Source organism: Heterodontus francisci, chromosome 42 (assembly GCF_036365525.1).
Source record: "Heterodontus francisci isolate sHetFra1 chromosome 42, sHetFra1.hap1, whole genome shotgun sequence".
Taxonomy (NCBI): Eukaryota; Metazoa; Chordata; class Chondrichthyes; order Heterodontiformes; family Heterodontidae; genus Heterodontus; species Heterodontus francisci.
This window is the reverse complement of record NC_090412.1, coordinates 20,919,651-20,938,344: the sequence shown is the minus strand read 5'-3', so window position 1 is coordinate 20,938,344 and position 18,694 is coordinate 20,919,651. Positions and strand designations below refer to the sequence as shown.

The window sequence follows — 18,694 nt, the reverse complement described above, 5'->3', positions numbered from 1 at the left end:
CTTTAAAAAATTTTTAAATGGCACACAGCCGCCTTCTGTCCTGTGGCCAAGATGCTGTGGAACATTTCCTAGTGTCAGCCAGACATTCTTCATGTGGTAATTCAGATAGTGCGTGCCAGCTGTTTATTTCACTGTCAGAGGAAGAAATGACATCTGAGTACTTGCTGCTCTGGTGGTGGAGTAAATGAAAGAGAGACATGCATTTATGCAGCACTTTTCACGACTTCAGGATGTTCCAAAGCGCTTTACAGCCAATGAAGTAGTTTTGAAGTGTAGTCACTGCAGTAGTGTTGGAGACATGGGAGCCAATTTGTGCACAGCAAGCCCCCACAAACAGCAACGTCATGATGGCCAAAGAATCTGTTTTTTGTGATGTTGGTTGTGGGATATATATTAGCCAGGACACCAGGGAGATCTCCTCTGCTCTTTATCGAACCAATGCAGGGAGATCTTTCACCTGAGACAGCAGATGGGGCCTCGGTTTAATGTCTCATCCACTGTTCTCCCAGCTGTGGAGTACTCGCTGTTCCCTGGTTGTGGAGTACTTGCTCCGGTTATACACTGTCACTTTAAATTAAATAGCTCTGAGGCACCACTGCCAAAATCCTCCCTTGGTCATAAACTGTTCACGACGCTGTCCTGTGGAAACAGCTACTAATGACGGTTTTCCTTTTTATTTTAAAGCTGTTTGTGGATTATGGGGACAACTGCCAGTGCCGCTCAGCAAACAGTATCTGTAGGACAACCCAGCGACAACAGCCAAAGCAATGGATTGACAGACAGCAGGCGATCGATCAATTCCAGCAAATTCCAGACACTGAGCATCCATAACAAGGCCAAATCCATCATCACCAATAAGGTGGCGCCTGTGATGATCACGTGAGTCTGACTGTTCAGGTCGAACTCAGCCATGCAGCTGGACAAATCTCCGTGGCCAAAGCACACCCTTCCCATAGGCCCTGTGTTTGAAGTAAAATATTGCATGGAATTCTACAGCACAGAAACTGGCCATTCGGCTCAACAGGTCTATGCTGGTGTTTATGCTCCACACAAGGCTCCTCCCATCCTATTTCATCCCGTCATTGTATGCTATTCCTTTCACCCTCATGTTCTTATCTAACTTCCCCTTATATACATCTATACTAATCACTTCAACTACTACCTGTGGTGGCGAGTTCCCCATTCTCAGCACTCTCTGGGTAAAGAAGCTTCTTCTCCGGAATTCCTTATTGGATTTATTATCTTATGCTTATGTCTCTGAGTTTTGGGCTCCCCCCCCCCTCCCCCACAGGTGGAAACATCTAGGTTTATCTTATCAAACCCATTCATTGGGTGGAATTTTGCCAGCCCTTGACACCGCGGGGGGGGGGGGGGGCATGTAAAATTTAGCAGGGAGAGGCCCACCTCAATCCCCAACATCGAGAAGGGCCCGCCGCATAGTACTGGCGGTAGGGGGACCTCGATGCGGGGCCTTCATTTAAATATTGAAATGAGCAATAATAAGATGCAGATTAACTTGCCTGTAGGTAGCGGCCGTCCCACACTGATTTTACGGCTGCTGAACGCAGCTCGCCCGCCTTTGGAACCCCGTACGGAGGTCCGAGGGGAGAAACTGTTGGGGAGGGGGTCGGACTAAAATTATCAGGGTGGGGGTGGGGTGGGGCGGGTGGGGGGGGGGGGTTTGGTGGGGGGATGATGGGAAGGGGTTGAAGGTTAAAGGAAAGAAAGTTTGGTGGAGGGGAAAGGTTGTGATGGAAAATTTAATGTTCTTGGTGGGAGCGGGGTAAGACAAATAATACTCGGATTATTCATTGAGGGGGTGGGAGAAGGGAGTGGAAGTGGGCATAACAATTTATTTAAAAACTTGCCACTTTAAAAACTTAAATGTAAATGAAGGGCTCGAAGTCCTTTAAAAATGGCGCCTGCACAGTGGCACCGGATGCCGTTACCTTTGCATCATTGGGGGTGGCTGCTCTGCCCCCTCTATTTAAATGAGCCCCCGTGCTGATAAAATGCAGCCCATAATTTCACCGATAGCTGTCAGGTTACCTATCAGTCTTCTCTTTTCAAGAGAAAAGAGCCTCCGCTTGTTCAGACTTTTCTGATGGCTGTACACTCTCATTCCTGGTATCAGTCTTGTAAATTTTCTTTGCACCTTCTCCAGTGCTTCTTTAAGCTTTTTTTTTAAAGTGGGGACCAAAACTTTGCACAGTAATCCAAGTGTGGCCTGAGCAAGGTTCCATACAAATTTACCCTAATTTCTCTGCTTTTGGATGCTGTTCCTCTAAAAATAAACTCCAGTACGATGTTTGTATTTCTTATGACTTTGTTAACCTGTGTTACTACTTTTAATGGTTTGTGAATGTGAATCCCTCAATCCCTTTGCTCTTTACCCCATTCAGACACTTATTTTCCGAGGAGAACATGGCTTTCTTCATTGCCTTTAGCAAAATGCACCACCTCTCACTTACCTACGTTGTAATGAAGTTACCAATTACACGCCCATTCTGCAAGTTTATTTTTGTCGTCTTGTATTTTGTTGAGTTGCTTTATAAAGTGCTGCCTGTTAACAATTCTGAATTATTATTCCAATTTCTTTTGTGAGTTTAAAGGAATAACTCCGATCCACGGTGATGTTCTGTATATTCTTATTTATTCATTTGTAGGATGTTGGCATCACCAGCGAGAACAGCATTTTATTGCCCATGAGAAGGTGGTGGTGAGCCGCCTTCTTGAACCGCTGCCGTCCGTGTGGTCTAGGTACACCCACAGTGCTGTTAGGGAGGGAGTTACAGGATTTTCTCCCAATGACAGTGAATTAACGGTGATATAGTTCCAAGTCGGGATGGTGTGTGACTTGAAGGGGAACTTGGAGGTCGTGGTGATCCCATGCTGCCTTTGTCCTTCTAGATGGTAGAGATCATGCGTTGGAGAGTTTCTGCAGTGCGTCTTGTAGACTTTGCATCCCTCAATGAACTGCACTGGATCACTGTTAGTCACAGAATCTTCAGGGCTGATTAGTGTTGATGATTGTTGAGCTCTCTTGGTTTGCCTCAGTGTCCCTGAGCAAGGGAGGGAAGAGAGGGTTCTCGTCACCGATTTCCATCCAGTGATCCCTGGATATCAGATCAGGACAGGACCATTCTTGGCCTTGGTACATCTCTAGGTCAAGTAGGCTGTGGATATTGAGGGGATAATTTTAACTCACCTGCCCAGCATGGAGACTGACCGGATCAGGTGGTGCGCTGGTTTGACAGCGTGCCCAGTTTTACACTCCATTGTAAACACCGTGTCCCCTGACTATCGAGGCTCACAGACAGTGGATCCTTGAGTAAGATAGTGAGGTGGGACGGAGGGAGGATCTCTGATTTCTTTCCCGTCCCCATCCAGAATGAATCCTCACGGAGAGAAGCGGAGAAAATTTGACTTTTTTTATTTGTAAACAATGTTTCATAAACCTTTCCTGGATTGGCTGTTACAATACTGACATGAAACCTTCAGGCCAGAGAACATGTTTGGATCTGCAAAGGGTTAACTTGTAAAAGGTGCCACTTGGAGCGGATCTCAGCTCGGGGTTAATTATGAAGACTTGCCAACAACTTTGGCCTCTTGCACATCCCCCACATCCTTTGTTCCCACCATTGGCGGCCGTGTCTTCAGCTGTCTAGGCCTTGAGCTCTGAAATTCCCTCCTTAAATCTCATCGTCTCTCCATCTCCTTCAAGAGGTTGCTTAATTTCTGGTTTGGCAGACTCTGCAGCAACTATTTTTTTTTAAGAGCTGGTGCATATTTTTGTCACTTTACAATGACAAATAATCCAGTTAGGTTTAATTGGAAGATATATAGCCCTGTGAATTGAAGTACAGTAAATGGTGTGAATAATTTCTGATGGCAGGTTTCCAACCCCAAGCAGCTGCTTGGACGGTCAAACCTTGTTAGTGACAATAAAAGCAAACACATTTCCAGGAAGATTCTTCAACTTCATTCCTCGTGAGGCCAAGGTGCTAATCAGGGTCATCAACTCCCGGGATAATCCCGGAGTCTCCAGTAATTAAAGATTAATCTCCAAGTGGGAAAAATCACAGGGGATTTTTTTTTTAAATTGTTTACATTCTTTTAACACATTTGTTTAGCAGTTACAAAAATATTGGAGATGGGAATAAAGGCTGTTTGGATGACAGTCACAAATCATCCAATTGGGTAATGATAAAATGTATTTGCTTTCCAATTGGCTGTGGGAAGACCCGGGTGGGTGTGTTGGGCGACCAATGGCGGGAGTGTGGATGTGGTTGGAGGCGGGAAGGTCATGTGATGAATCCTCCTGGAATGCGTCCAACCCAAGTTGGCAATCCTCATGCTGACTCATACTGAGAGTTGGTTCTATTGATGCCAGGCACCCTCTGTACCTCACTCAACCTTCTTGTGAGAGCCCAGACTGGGAAGGTTGGCAGGTTATTTGTTGGCAGTGTCACTACTAAGTCCAGAATTGCCAACTCTGGGTGGATGTAGTCTTGGAGGTTTTGTCGCATGACCTTCTGCCGACCATCCCGCCCAGTCAAATAGCCATTTTTAATGCCCCTACGATCTTTCTCCTGAGTTGCTTGCAGTAGTGTCCCGTAGATTAATCTTCAATTCCTTCCAGAACAATCCTGGAGGGTAACAACCCCAGATGCATTCCCGCATGCACTTTCCAATACAAGCCACTAGGTAGTGATCAAGAGCAGGTACCCTGGCTGATTTATCCATTGGGCCTTTGGCTGTGCTCGGTCTAGTCTCATTACTAATGTCTCCTGTTTTATTTGGTAATGTGGTTGTGCAGCATCTTGGTGTGTGGTGATATCAGCACAAGGAAGCATTCCCAGTTGGAACCTTCAACCTCACCAGTGTGGGAATAGTACTGAGTGAAGACTGAGCAATTCTCCCAGAAAGATGGGGTAAGGCTGAGCCTGTCTCTTCAGGTCTCTTGTCCATGCTTCTTAAAGTCCATATATATCCTGACATTGGCAGAGGGATCTTATCGTTGGCCTACTTGTCTCGAGAGACAATGGGTAAGCGCCTGGAGGTGGTCAGTGGTTAGTGAAGCGGTTTGTGAAGCAGCGCCTGGAGTGGCTATAAAGGCCAATTCTAGAGTGACAGACTCTTCCACAGGTGCTGCAGATAAAATGGGTTGTCGGGGCTGTTACACAGTTGGCTCTCTCCTTGCGCCTCTGTCTTTTTTCCTGCCAACTGCTAAGTCTCTTCGACTCGTCACTCAATAGCCCCGCCTTTATGGCTGTCTGCCAGCTCTGGCGATCACTGGCAACTGACTCCCATGACTTGTGATCAATGTCACAGGAATTCATGTCGTGTTTGCAGACATCTATAAAGCGGAGACATGGACGGCCGGTGGGTCTGATACCAGTGACGAGCTCGCTGTACAATGCGTCCTTGGGGATCCTGCCATCTTCCATGCTGCTCACATGGCCAAGCCATCTCAAGCGCCACTGGCTCAGTAGGGTGTATATGCTGGGGATGTTGGCAGCCTCGAGGACTTCTGCATTGGAGATATGGTCCTGCCACCTGATGCCAAGGATTCTCCGGAGGCCACGAAGATGTACTGAATTGAGACGTCGCTCTTGGCTGACATACGTTGTCCAGGCCTCGCTGCTGTAGAGCAAGGTACTGAGGACACAGGCTTGATACACTCGGACTTTTGTGTTCCGTGTCAGTGCGCCATTTTCCCACACCCTCTTGGCCAGTCTGGACATAGCAGCGAATGCCTTTCCCATGCGCTTGTTGATTTCTGCATCAAGAGACAGGTTACTCAGGAGGACGCTGATATCGAGGAGGTCGTGCAGGCTGTGGGCTGGCCCACTTGCCAGGGTTGCGACCCTCACCGGAGGCCTCCTCCTCTTACCCCACAACCAGCCCCCCCCCCCCCCCCCCCCGCCCCACACCACCTTCCCCGCCGCCTAGCACCCATTTTCCCCCACCCCCTTCCCCCCCTTGCACCCCCTTCCCAGCTCCCCCTCGCACCATCTTCCCCTCGCACCCCCTTCCCTTTGCACCCCATCCCCCCTTCCCTCTCCCTCCATGAAATTACACAGTTTACTTGTTAGCTCCTATCCCTGAGGAGGGGCCCTGACAACTCCACTGCCTTGTGGGCGTCTCGGGAGAGATCAAGGTTAAGGGGGTAAACCCGAACAGAAAATCTGGAGCGGAACCCCGAAGGCGGTCATGTGTCACCTTTGGCATGTTTCCGGCAGTTCCTGCAGCCATACCGGTGCCAAACGTCGTGCTCTGCACTCCTTTGAACCCCACCAGGAAGGCCGAGAGGGAGGTTTTGACGCTTGGTCAACTCACAACCTCCATACATCCGCCCAGGCATGCTCGATGGAGAGGTCACTCCATAGTCACCTCACAGCGATCAAAACAACACGGAAGGTTACAAGTCCAGCTCAATTGGCGTAGAGATTGGGCGCCCCGGTTTGCTTTGTCAGTGGGAGAGCTCATCGCATCTCACTGGACAGCTACCGCCCGCCTCAAACCGGGCAGCCCCCGGTCAGTAAGGTTCTGTCCCGCCACAGTCCACCTGCTTCAATGGGTGCTTGGAGCTCAGGGTCATTGCCCAACAAGTGGATTGTAACACCACACCAAACAGCACGACAAAAAAAAGGAAAGAAGGTACCAGCCCTTCGTTTTGCAAGCTGGAATGTCAGAACTATGTTTCCTGGCCTGTCGGAAGACCCTACACAAATCAACGATTCTCGGAAGACCGCCATCATTAACAACAAGCTCAGTAGACTCAATGTGGACATTGCAGCATTTCAGGAGACACGCCTCCCCGCGAGTGGATCTCTAACAGAGCAAGACTACACCTTCTTCTGGCAGGGTAGGGATCCTGAAGAACCAAGACAGCATGGAGTGGGCTTCGCCATCAGAAACTCTTTGCTCAGCATGATAGAGCCACCTTCAAATGGCTCGGAACGCATATTGTCCATCCAACTGCTCACCGCCTCTGGTCCAGTACACCTACTCAGCATCTTTATTTATTTTATTTTTTTATATTTAGAGATACAGCACTGAAACAGGCCCTTCGGCCCATTGAGTCTGTGCCGACCATCAACCACCCATTTATCCTAATCCTACACTAATCCCATATTCCTACCACATCCCCACCTGTCCCTATATTCCCCTACCACCTACCTATACTAGGAGCAATTTATAATGGCCAATTTACCTATCAACCTGCAAGTCTTTGGCTGTGGGAGGAAACTGGAGCACCCGGAGAAAACCTACGCAGACACAGGGAGAACTTGCAAAATCCGCACAGGCAGTACCCAGAATTGAACCCGGGTCGCTGGAATTGTGAGGCTGCGGTGCTAATCACTGTGCCGCCCATTATCTATCTATCCTCCAACACTCTGCTCCCCACCTGCAGTTAAAGACCAGTTCTACGAGGAACTCCATAATATCATTAGTAGCATTTCCAATACCGAACATTTGTTCCTGCTGGGGTCTTTAACGCCAGGGTTGGGGCCAACCATGACTCATGGCCCTCCTGCCTTGGGCGCTATGGCATTGGAAGGATGAATGAGAATGGACAGAGACTGCTGGAGTTGTGTACCTATCACAACCTCTGCATCACCAGCTCGTTCTTTCATACTAAACCTTGTCACCAGGTTTCATGGAGGCACCCAAGATCGCGTCGTTGGCACCAGCTGGATCTCATCATCATAAGGCGAGCCTCTATAAACAGTGTCCAAATCACACGCAGCTTCCATAGTGTGGACTGCGACACCGACCACTCCCTGGTGTGCAGCATGGTTAACCTCAAACCAAAGAAGCTGCATCACTCCAAGCAGAAGGGCCACTCGCGCATCAACACTAACAGAATTTCTTATCCACAGCTGTTACATAAGTTTCTAAATTCACTTGAAAAAGCCCTTCAAAACACTCCTACAGGGGATGCAGAGACCAAGTGGGCCCACATCAGACGTCATCTATGACTCAGCTTTGACCACCTATGGCAAATGAGAGAAGCAGAATGCAGACTGGTTTCAATCTCACTTTGAAGAGCTGGAACCTGTCATAGCCGCTAAGTGCATTGCACTGTTGAACTACAAGAAAGCCCCCAGCGAGTTAACATCCGCAGCACTTAAAGCAGCCAGACGCACTGCACAAAGAACAGCCAGGCACTGTGCAAATGACTGCTGGCAACACCTATGCAGTCGTATTCAGCTGGCCTCCGACACCAGAAACATCAGAGGAATGTATGATGGCATTAAGAGAGCTTCTGGGCCAACCATCAAGAAGATCCCCCGCCCCCCACCCCCCGCCAAGTCTAAATCAGGGGACACGATCACTGACCAACGCAAGCAAATGGACTGCTGGGTGGAGCACTACCTAGAACTGTACTCCAGGGAAAATGTTGGCACAGAGACCGCCCTCAGTGCAGCCCTGTCTCTGCCAGTCATGGATGAGCTGGACGAACAGCAAACAAAATCGGAATTCAGTGATGTAATTGGCAGAGGGATGGGAGCAGGAAAACTCTCGGAGGAAACCATTGGTGTCCACAACAGGCCATAAAAAAATAAATCCCTTTCCACTCCCCCCACTGGCACCTTTCCAGCCTCAGAAAATATTCTTTTGAGAGGAAGGTCAATGGAGTGACTGAGTCACATAGCTGGTTTTGTTTTATTTTACTCCATCCCTCCCATTCCTCTCCACTGCACCCCACCCCAGTCTCGACTCTGAAAGTGTTTGCTCCTTCACTGCAGATAATTCCATTGATAGCCAGTAGAATGGCTAACAGCTGTCACAAGAGGACACGAGGTGAGGTATGTAGATTGGGGGCGAGAAACCGATCTGGACTTGCTGTTTAAAGAAAGAGAACAAACCAAGGTGAAGGCACAGGGACCATAGTGCAGACGCACACATTGAAAAGACTAAGATCAAAGAGAGGAAGTGACGAGGTACGAGGTGATACAAGATGTCAGAGAGACAAAGGAATGCTCGTGGTTGCATTGATTGTATCCTTGTGATGACGTGTCAATGGAAAGCTGCCAGTAAGCTTAATAATGCTTTTCTATTGATTTCAGATCGAACTGTCAGGAAGAGTTTCAGATTCATGATGATTTGTGTAAAGCAAATTATACAGTGGGGAGAATTTCGGATAACTTGCCGGAACACTATCTTGTTCAGGTAAGACAGGAGTGTAAGTAAAAAGATGTCCCGGAATATGTAAGGGGCAACTGAAGGTGTTGTGGTGGGCTTTCCCCACTGACCAGCTGGGTTTAAGCAGTGCTTGGTGTGGATTAGGAAGATCCCAGGTTCAGTTGACTATCCGTGCTGAGCCAGGTGCTATCAGCTGAGCGGCAGCAGCATCAGAGCATCTTACAGAATAGGAGGAGGCCATTTGGCTCACCGCACCTGTGCCAGTTTTTTCAGAGAGATATCCAATTTCCTTCCACTCCACAGCTTTTCAGGTAGTGAGTTCCAGACCTAAATGACCCTCTGTGAGGGGGGGGAAAAAATCTCCTCATTTCTCCTCTAGTTCTTCTGTCAATTATTTTCAATCCATGATCTCCTGGTTACTGAGCATTCGTCAAAGGAAATAGTTTCTTCCTGCTCGCTCCATCAAAACTCCTCTTGATTTTGAATCGCCCTATTTGATCTCCCCTTAACCTTCTCTGCTCTGAGGTGAACGACTCCTGCTTGCCCAACTCCCCACAAAACTGAACTCTCATCCCTGGTACCATCCTGGTAAACCTCCTCTGCAAGGCTTCGACATCCTTTCTAAAGTGTGGTGCCTGGAATTGTACACAATATTCCAGCTGAGGTCTAACCAGTGATTTGTAAAGGTTTAGCATGACTTCCGTGTTTTTATATTCAAAGCCCCTATTTACAAACCCAATATCCCTTTCTTAACAGACTAATCAATGTGGCCAGCCACCTTCAAAGATTTGTGAATATGCACCCCCAGGTCCCTCTGCTCTTTCACCTCCCTCACAATGTTACTATTTTGATTATATTGCCTCTCTATGTTGTTCCTCCTAAGTGTGTCACGTCACACTTACCCACATTAAATTGCATCTGCTATCTGTCTGCCCATTTCACCGGTCTGTCTATGTCCTCCTGAAGTCTGCTATTCTCTTGCTCATTAATTACTACATGGCCAAATTTTGTATCATCTGCAAACTTTGAAATTCTACTCCTCTACCAAAGTTCAGGTCGTTTATATATGGGTAGGGTGTGAAGAAGTGTAATCCAGGTAGCTGTGGGAGTCGATCGGCTTATAATGGATATCAGTAGACAGCCTATCACCAGAGATGGAGATAGAGAAGTCGAGGAAGGGAAGGGAAGTGTCAGAGATGGACCATGTAAAGGTGAGAGAAGGGTGGAAATTCGAAGCAAAGTTGATAAAATATTCCAGTTTGGGGCGGGAGCAGGAAACGGCACCGATACAGTCATCAATGTATCGGAAAAAGAGTTGGAGGAGGGAATTAATGAATGAATGAGTCTGGAAGACAGAGGAAACAAAGGTTAGAAAATTTAAGAAAAGTGTTTGGCAGTGCTCAAGGGTATGCTGAGATCGTCATGGATAGCACGTTTAGCGAGGTGGTCACATCGCAGGCAAATGCTGCAAAGGCAGGAAGGGAATGGGTGATCACCAGGCAGAGTAGAGGAAGGCACATAGTGCAGGAGTCCCCTGTGGCCATCCCCCTCTCTGACAGATATACCGCTTTGGATATTGTTGGGGGAGGTAGCTCAGGGGAAAGCAGCAAGAGCCAAGTTCATGGCACCATGGGTGGCTCTGCTGCACAGGAGGGAAGGAAGAAGAGTGGCAGGGCTATAGCAATTGGGCATTCAATCGTAAGGGGAACAGGCAGGCATTTCTGCGGCCACAAGCGTGACTCCAGGATGGTATGTTGCCTCCCTGGTGCTCGGGTCAAGGATGTTACAGAGTGGCTGCAGGACATTCTGAAGGGGGAGGGTGAACAGTCAAAGGGCATGGTACACATTGGTATCAATGACATAGGTAGAAAGAGGGATGAGGTCCTGCAACAAGAATTTAGGGAAGTAGGTAGCAGATTAAAAAGCAGTACCTAAAAGGTTGTAATCTCTGGATTACACCCGGTGCCATGTGCTAGTGAGTATAGGAATAGGAGGACAGAGCAGGCTGAAGACATGGTGCAGGAGGGAGGACTTTAGTTTCCTGGATCACTGGATCTGTTTCTGGCGAAGGTGGACCAGTTCAAGTTGGATGGGTTGCACCTGAACCGGAATGGGACCAACATCCTTGTTGGGAGGTTTGCTCATGCTGTTGGTGGGGGGGGGTGGTGGTTAAACTAATTTGGCAGGGGGATGGGATACAGAGTGGAGGTACAGTAGGGGGTGATGCACAGTCAAATATAGAAGAGAAACTGAGTCAGTCTGGAAGGCAGAGCAAATATAGACCTGTTAAGGCACAAATGAAAAATGCAAGGCTGGATTGCATCTATTTTAATGCAAGGAGTCTTACTAGTAAGGCAGATGAATTGAGGGCATTGATTCGAACATGGGATTATGATTTATTGCTATCACAGAGACATGGTTGAGAGAGGGGCAGGACTGGCAGCTCAATATTCCAGGGTCTCTAATTTACAGGCAAGACAGGGGAGGGGGTAAAAGAGGAGGTGGTGTTGCACTGTTGATCAAGGAGTCAATTACTGCACTAAGGAGGGGTGATATCATCGAAGGTTCCTCAAATGATGCTATATGGGTAGAACTTAAAAACAAAAAAGGGGCAATCACTTGGTTGGGAGTGTACTACAGGCTGCCAAACGGTCAGGGAGAGATAGAGGAGCAGATATGTAGGCAAATCTCAGAGAGGCGTAAAAATAATAGGGTAATAATAGTAGGGCATTTCAACTTCCTCAGTATTAGCAGGAATAGTCTTAGTGCAAAAGGCTTAAAGGGGGCGTAATTCTTAAAATGCATACAGGAGAGCTTTTTGAGCCAGTATGTAGAAAGCCCTACAAGAGAAGGGACAGTACTGGACCTAATCCTAGGGAATGAAGCCAGACAAGTGGTAGAAGTGTCAGTGGGGGAGCATTTTGGGGATAATGACCGTAACTCTGTAAGATTTAAGGTAGTTATGGAAAAGGACAAAGATGGACCGGAAATAAAGGTACTGAATTGGGGGAAGGCCGATTTTAAGATGATAAAACAGGATCTGGCCAAAGTGGACTGGGAACAGCTACTTGTAGGTAAGTCTACATCAGACCAGTGGGAGTCATTTAATGAGGAAATAGTGAGAGTTCAGAGCCTACATGTTCCCGTTAAGGTGAAGGGTAGGACCAACAAGTCCAGGGAATCCTGGATGTCAAGAGATATAGAGGATTGGATAAGGAAAAAAAAGGAGGCTTATGGCAGATCCAGAGTGCTGAAAACAGCAGAGGCCCTAGAGGAGTATAGAAAGTGTAGGGGGGTAATTAAAAAAAGTAATTTGGAGAGCGAAGAGGGGACGTGAAAAAACACTGGCGGGCAAGTTAAAGGAATATCCTAAGGCATTTTATAAGTATGTTAAGGGCAAGAGGATAACCAGGGAAAGAGTAGGACCCACTAGAGACCAAAGTGGCAATCTGTGTCTGGAGCCGGAGGACATAGGTGAGGTTTTAAATGATTACTTTCCATCTGTGTTTGCTATGGAGAAGGACGATGTAAGTGTAGAGATCAGGGAGGGGGATTGTGATATACTTGAACATATTCGCATTGAAAGGGAGGAAGTATTAACTGTTTTAGCAGGCTTAAAAGTGGATAAATCCGCAGGCCCAGATGAGATGTATCCCAGGCTGTTATGTGAGGCAAGGGAGGAGATTGCAGGTGCTCTGACACAAATTTTCAAATCCTCTCTGGCCACAGGAGAGGTGCCAGAGGACTGGAGGACAGCGAATGTGGTACCGTTACAGGCTGGTGAGTCTAACATCAGTGGGAGGGAATCTATTGGAAAAATTCCTGAGGGACAGGATTAATCTCCACTTGGAGAGGCAGGGATTAATCAGGGATAGTCAGCATGGCTTTGTCGGGGGAAATCATGTCTAACAAATTTGATTGCATTTTTCGAGGAGGTGACTAGATGTGTAGATGAGAGTAAAGCAGTTGATGTAGTCTACATGGACTTCAGTAAGGCTTTTGATAAGGTCCTGCATGGGAGATTGGTTAAAAAGGTAAGCTCATGGGATCCAGGGCAATTTGGCAAATTGGATCCAAAATTGGCTTAGCAGCAGGAGGCAGAGGGTGATGGTTGAGGGTTGTTTTTGCGATTGGAAGCCTGTGACCAGTGGTGTACCACAGGGATCGGTGCTGGGACCCTTGCTGTTTGCAGTGTACATTAATGATTTAGACATGAATATAAGAGGTATGATCAGTAAGTTCGTAGATGACACAAAAATTGGTGGTGTCGTAAATAATGAGGAGGAAAGCCTTAGAATACAGGACAATATAGATGGGATGGTAAGATGGGCGGAGCTGTGGCAAATGAAATTTAATCCTGACAAGTGTGAGGTGATGCATTTTGGAAAGACTAACAAGGCAAGGGAATATACAATAGATGGTAGGAGCCTAGGAAGTACAGAGGATCAGAAGGACCTTGGTGTACTTGTTCATAGATCACTGAAGGCAGCAGCACAGGTAGATAAGTTGGTTAGGAAGGCATAAGGGATACTTGCCTTTATTAGCCGAGGCATAGAATATAAGAGCAGGGAGGTTATGATGGAGCTGTATCAAACCTTAGTTAGGCCACAGCTGGAGTACTGTGTACAGTTCTGGTCACCACACTATAGGAAGCATGTGATTGCAGTGGAGAGGGTGCAGAGGAGATTCACCAGGATGTTGCCTGGGCTGGAGCATTTCAGCTATGAAGAGATACTGGATAGGCTAGGGTTGTTTTCCTTAGAGCAGAGAAGGCTGAGGGGGGACCTGATTGAGGTATACAAAATTATGAGGGGCATTGATAGGTTAGATAGGAAGAAACTTTTTCCCTTAGAGGAAGAGTCAATAACCAGGGGTCATAGATTTAAGGTAAGGGGCAGGAAGTTTAGAGGGGATTTGAGGAAAATCTTTTCACCCAGAGGGTGGTTGGAATCTGGAACGCACTGCCTGAAGAGGGTGTAGAGGCAAGAACCCTCACAACATTTTAGAAGTATTTAGATGAGCACTTGAAACGTCATTGCGTACAAGGCTACAGACCAAGTGCTGGAAAATGGGATTAGAATAGTTAGGTGCTTGATGGCTGGCACAGACACAATGGGCCGAAGGGCCTGTTTCAGCACTGTATAACTCTCTGACTCTGACAAGTAAATCAATAATTCTAATACCAACCCCTGCAGGACCCCATTATACACTTCTCTCCAGTCAGAAAAACATCTGTTCGCCACCACCTTCTGCCTCCTTTTCCTTAACTAATTACATACCCACGTTACCACTGTCCTTTTAATACCATATGCTTTTACTTTCCAAATATGTCTGTTATCTGGTATTTTTCTCAAAGGCCTTTTGAAAGTCCGTATGTACAACAGCTCCTGCCCTACCTTCTTTAGCCCTCTCTGTTACTTCATCAAAGAACTCAATCAGGTTAGCCAGACATAATTTAGCAGATCCATGCTGGCTGTCCCTTATTAACCCCTGCTTCTCCAAGCGAGAATTAAATTTGTCCTCGGCAATGATCTTTAGTAGTTTTTCCACCACTAACGTTAGACTGTCACTGTAGAGTTGGTCTTTGTGGCCACTCCAGGCGCTGCTCCACACACCACTGACCACCTCCAGGTGCTTGCCCATTGTCTCTCCAGATAAGGAGGCCAAAGAAAAAAACGTTAGACTGATTGCCCTGAGGTTATAAGCTTTATCCCTCTCCCCTTTTTTGAAAAGGGATGCAATAATTGTAATTCCTTAGTCCTCTGCTGATTAAAAGATTGTGCTCAGCACTCTGTCTCCACCCTAACTTCCCTCAAAAAATCTGGGATGCAGCTCATCTGGACTGGGTGGCTTATTAACTTGGAATGATTCCAATCTATCTGTCACCTCCTTTCTCTCTATTTTTATCCTATCTCTACTCCTCCCTCCTCGACTGCCACAGGAACTTCATCTCCTTTTATGAAGACAGTTGCAACGTACTCATTCAGTACCTCGGTCATGCCTTCTGTCTCCAAGATTTCCTTTTTATTTGTCCCCAGTTGGTCCCACCCGACCTTTTAACTATCCTTTTCCCTTTTTGTGTGTAGTAGGAAGCCAGAACTGGATTGATTTTTGCTGGGTTAGCACTTTTGATCATTGTCGCATGCTGCCGAATATGGATAAATGGCAGCATCCAACACTTTGACTCACAAGTGACGAGCTGCTGCTCAGTTGAGGCACCAGGCAAATTCTCTCAACTTCCCTCTTTGATTTTAGCTCAATGGTAAGAGTCTCACCTCTGAGTCGGATGTTGTGGGCTTAAGGCCCACTCCGGAGATTTAAGCATATAATCTGGCCTGACATTCAGGGAGTGCTGCACTGTCAGAGGTACTGCTTTTCAGATGAGGCGCTAAACCGAAGCCCTGTCTATCTTCGTTATTCTTTTCTGTAGACAATGTACGAAAACTAAATTTGGGATTGGCTGTGATGCCCCAGTGGCGAAATAGCTGCCTCCACTCGAGCTGAGATGTTCCGATCTGCGTTATTTTAACATAAAGCTGATCAGAAAATCTCGGCTACTTCTGTTTGGTTTCAGACATAAACACCACTTGACCGGATGTACTCTGGCTGCTAGCACCTCTGGACTCAGAATGAGTTAGAGGGGCAGAAATTCAACTTGGGTGGCATCGCAATGGTGGCCTATTATACACCCTGCCTGCTATTCAGTACCATAATGTTGGGGTGTATAATGAGCAGTCAGTGCTATACTGCCCATTGTGGCCTACTGCCCAAGATCATTTTCTACCCAAGGTCTTCAGGTGAGCAGAGTGGGGCTAGTGTGCCGGTACCGGGTTGTGGGGAGGTGAGAGTAAGTAAAGGTGGGAGCGATTCAGACACGTTGTTACATCATTTGGCAAGATTTCACTGAATCATACACTACAGCAGGAGGCCGTTCAGCCCACCGTACCTGTGCCAGCTCTTTGAAAGTGCTATCCGGTTGGTTCTACGCCCTTGCTCTTTCCCCTTAGCCCTGCTAATTTTTCCTTTTGAAGCACATAATCCAATTTCTTTTTGAGAGTTGCTGTTGAATCTGTTTCCACCACCCTTTCAGGGCAGTGTATTCCAGATCCCAACAATTCAATGTAAAAAAAAAAATTGCCCTCATCTTCCCTCTGCCTGAATACAATGCAGTCGGTCTCTGATCATTTTGCCATGTCAATGTGTGTATTGCATGCTCATAAGGAATGCAGGTTGCTTGGCTACTGTCAACCAGTGCTGTTTAAAGGGGCAGTCCCCTCAGGTGTGAGGTGGGTGGTGAGAGAATGGGCAGCAAGAGTTTTAACACATTGCTACCTGCAATTGATACATCGGAGAGGATTTTCACTGTTGCCTTGCATGTTTGTGAACACTTTCTTGTTTGCTCATTGTTCCTCTTCCCCCTTGCTATAGAGGCAATGTCCCTTTAAGATTGGAGTCCGAGTTGAGTGTTTGCATGTTTGCACGCTCCATCGCTGAGTCATTTTCCCCGTGATTGAAGCACCAGCTGGTGATAAACCGTCTCAGTGGTAACTGGCTGCACTGGCTCACCTTTGTGTGGTTGGACTGTGTACGATCTGTGCCAATTCTGAGGGCATCAGTATGACTAAAACCCTGTCTGTAAAAAGAAAAGCGAGTTGGCTTGCAGTCCAGTTCACCATGAGAGACACATTCACACAGTTCCCAGGCCCCCGTGTTGACTATCACTGATTCAACTTGACAAAATACCTCTTCCGTAAAAAAAAATTCTCTGTTAAGAATACTGCTCTATTAAAAAGATTATTGTCTATCCAATGATAGAACCCTGAGGCAATTAAAATTCCTTTTTGGTATACTTTTATCATACAGGCCTCAGGCCTGCTTCACCATTCAGATAGAGCGTGGCTGATCTGTAAGTCATTTGGGAGAAAATTCCAGATTTCTGAGTGGTAAATATTACTATATAGTATACTTTAAATTTAACTGTGGGATTAGGAGTAGGGGACACAGGCTTAACCAAGTAAAAGATAATTTCAGGACTGAGATCCTCCTTTGTACGGAGTGATCAACATGGGAAATAAACCTCCAGCTAAAGTGATGCAGCCAATAATCCCGGAATAATTTAAGAAATGATTGGACACGACTGGATGGATGGATGAATTAGGATGGGCCAAATGGCCTTTATCATCTGGAACCATTTTCAGACATTGTGTTCTCATGTGAAATTATGTCTATAATTTTATATTGGGTGTGGGCTTTGGGTGCATTGTAAAAAATTTCTGTGATGTCTCTGACTGCTCGGTAGGAAGCTGCCCACACATTGTTGAACTGAATCGCACAGACTGAGGTTCGAGTGTTTGATCTCATCATTTGATGCTGATTTCCTCCTTTTTCTTCCCTCCACTCCCTCCCTTCTCCCTCCTTTCCTTCACTTTTTTCCCCCTCCTTCCTTTCCTCCTCCCCTTTCCTCTTTTCCTCCCCGGCCTCAGCTGCAGTGTGGCACTGAGTCAAACAGGGAAAGCAAATTTCCACTTCAATCCGTGCTGAGTTTTCACATCTCAGCTGGAACACGTGGATTTCCTACTCCTGATCCAGTGATCTTATGGAAAAGTGCGCAAGCATTGGGCATCCAATATGGACCAGCTCTGTCTCAGCTGGGATACCCTTCAGACTCTTCAAGGGAGGGACAGGAACAGTTTACTTTTTAAAAAGGCCTCTTATACTAACTGCTTTGAAAGCCAAGACATGGGAATGGGCGGGTAAATGTGCATTGAATCAATTTATTTGAAAAAATATTTAGTTGTTCCAATATCTATAAAGCAGAGACTCTCCTTACACATAGTTCCAAATAATCAGCCATTTCAAATAAAATAAAACAAGATGTTCCATCAGGATTAGTGAAACAGACAAACTCCGCTATAGGTCCATTGTTTTGCTTCTAACTTTCATCTTTCTGTGCAGTTGTCAATTGATTATCTGCAAAAGTTTCCCTAAATTGAAGCCAGGCTTAATAAAGCAAAATCTTTGGCATGGGATCTTGCAATCAAACAATTTCACCCATTACCCAAGTGTTCACTGAATGAGATTGGCTGCTGGTCCTCTCCCCTCCCTATCTCTATATCCTCCTCCAGCCTTACAACGGTCAGATCTCTGTGCTTCTCCAAATGTGTCCTCTTAAACATCCCCTATTTTTGATCATTTCACCGTTGGCTGTGCCTTCAGCTGCCTTGGCCAGAAGCTCTGGAAGTCCCTCCCTAAACTTCTCCGCCTCCCTACTTCTCTCTCCTCCTTGAAGACGCTCCTTTTAAACCTCCTTCTTTGACCAAGCTTTTGGTCACCTCTCCTGATATCTCCTTGTGGCTCGATATCAAATTTAGTTTGAAAGCGCTCCTGTGAAGCAACTTGGGACGTTCAAGGTGCTATATAAATGCAAGTGGTGGTGTTGGTCAAACTGAAACAGGACTTCTGATGATTTAAAGCCAAAGATAAGGCGACTGATTGAGGATCTGACTTGAGGGACTTCCTGGCTATTGTATCTCACCAC

The 18,694-nt window shown here is 46.7% G+C and overlaps 1 protein-coding gene across 6 annotated transcripts in view; it reads left to right on the top strand.

The window, feature by feature from the left end:
• The window catches only part of LOC137355508 (paladin-like), a 261,128-nt gene that overhangs the window by 75,823 nt on the left and 166,611 nt on the right, over positions 1-18,694 (top strand). For all 6 annotated transcript variants that reach the window (XM_068020731.1, XM_068020730.1, XM_068020733.1 and 3 more), the window contains 2 exons: positions 685-879; positions 9,081-9,183. In XM_068020731.1, coding sequence (XP_067876832.1) covers positions 698-879; positions 9,081-9,183 — 285 coding nt within the window. In that variant the 5' untranslated portion in view covers positions 685-697. The remainder of the gene's footprint in view (positions 1-684; positions 880-9,080; positions 9,184-18,694) is intronic.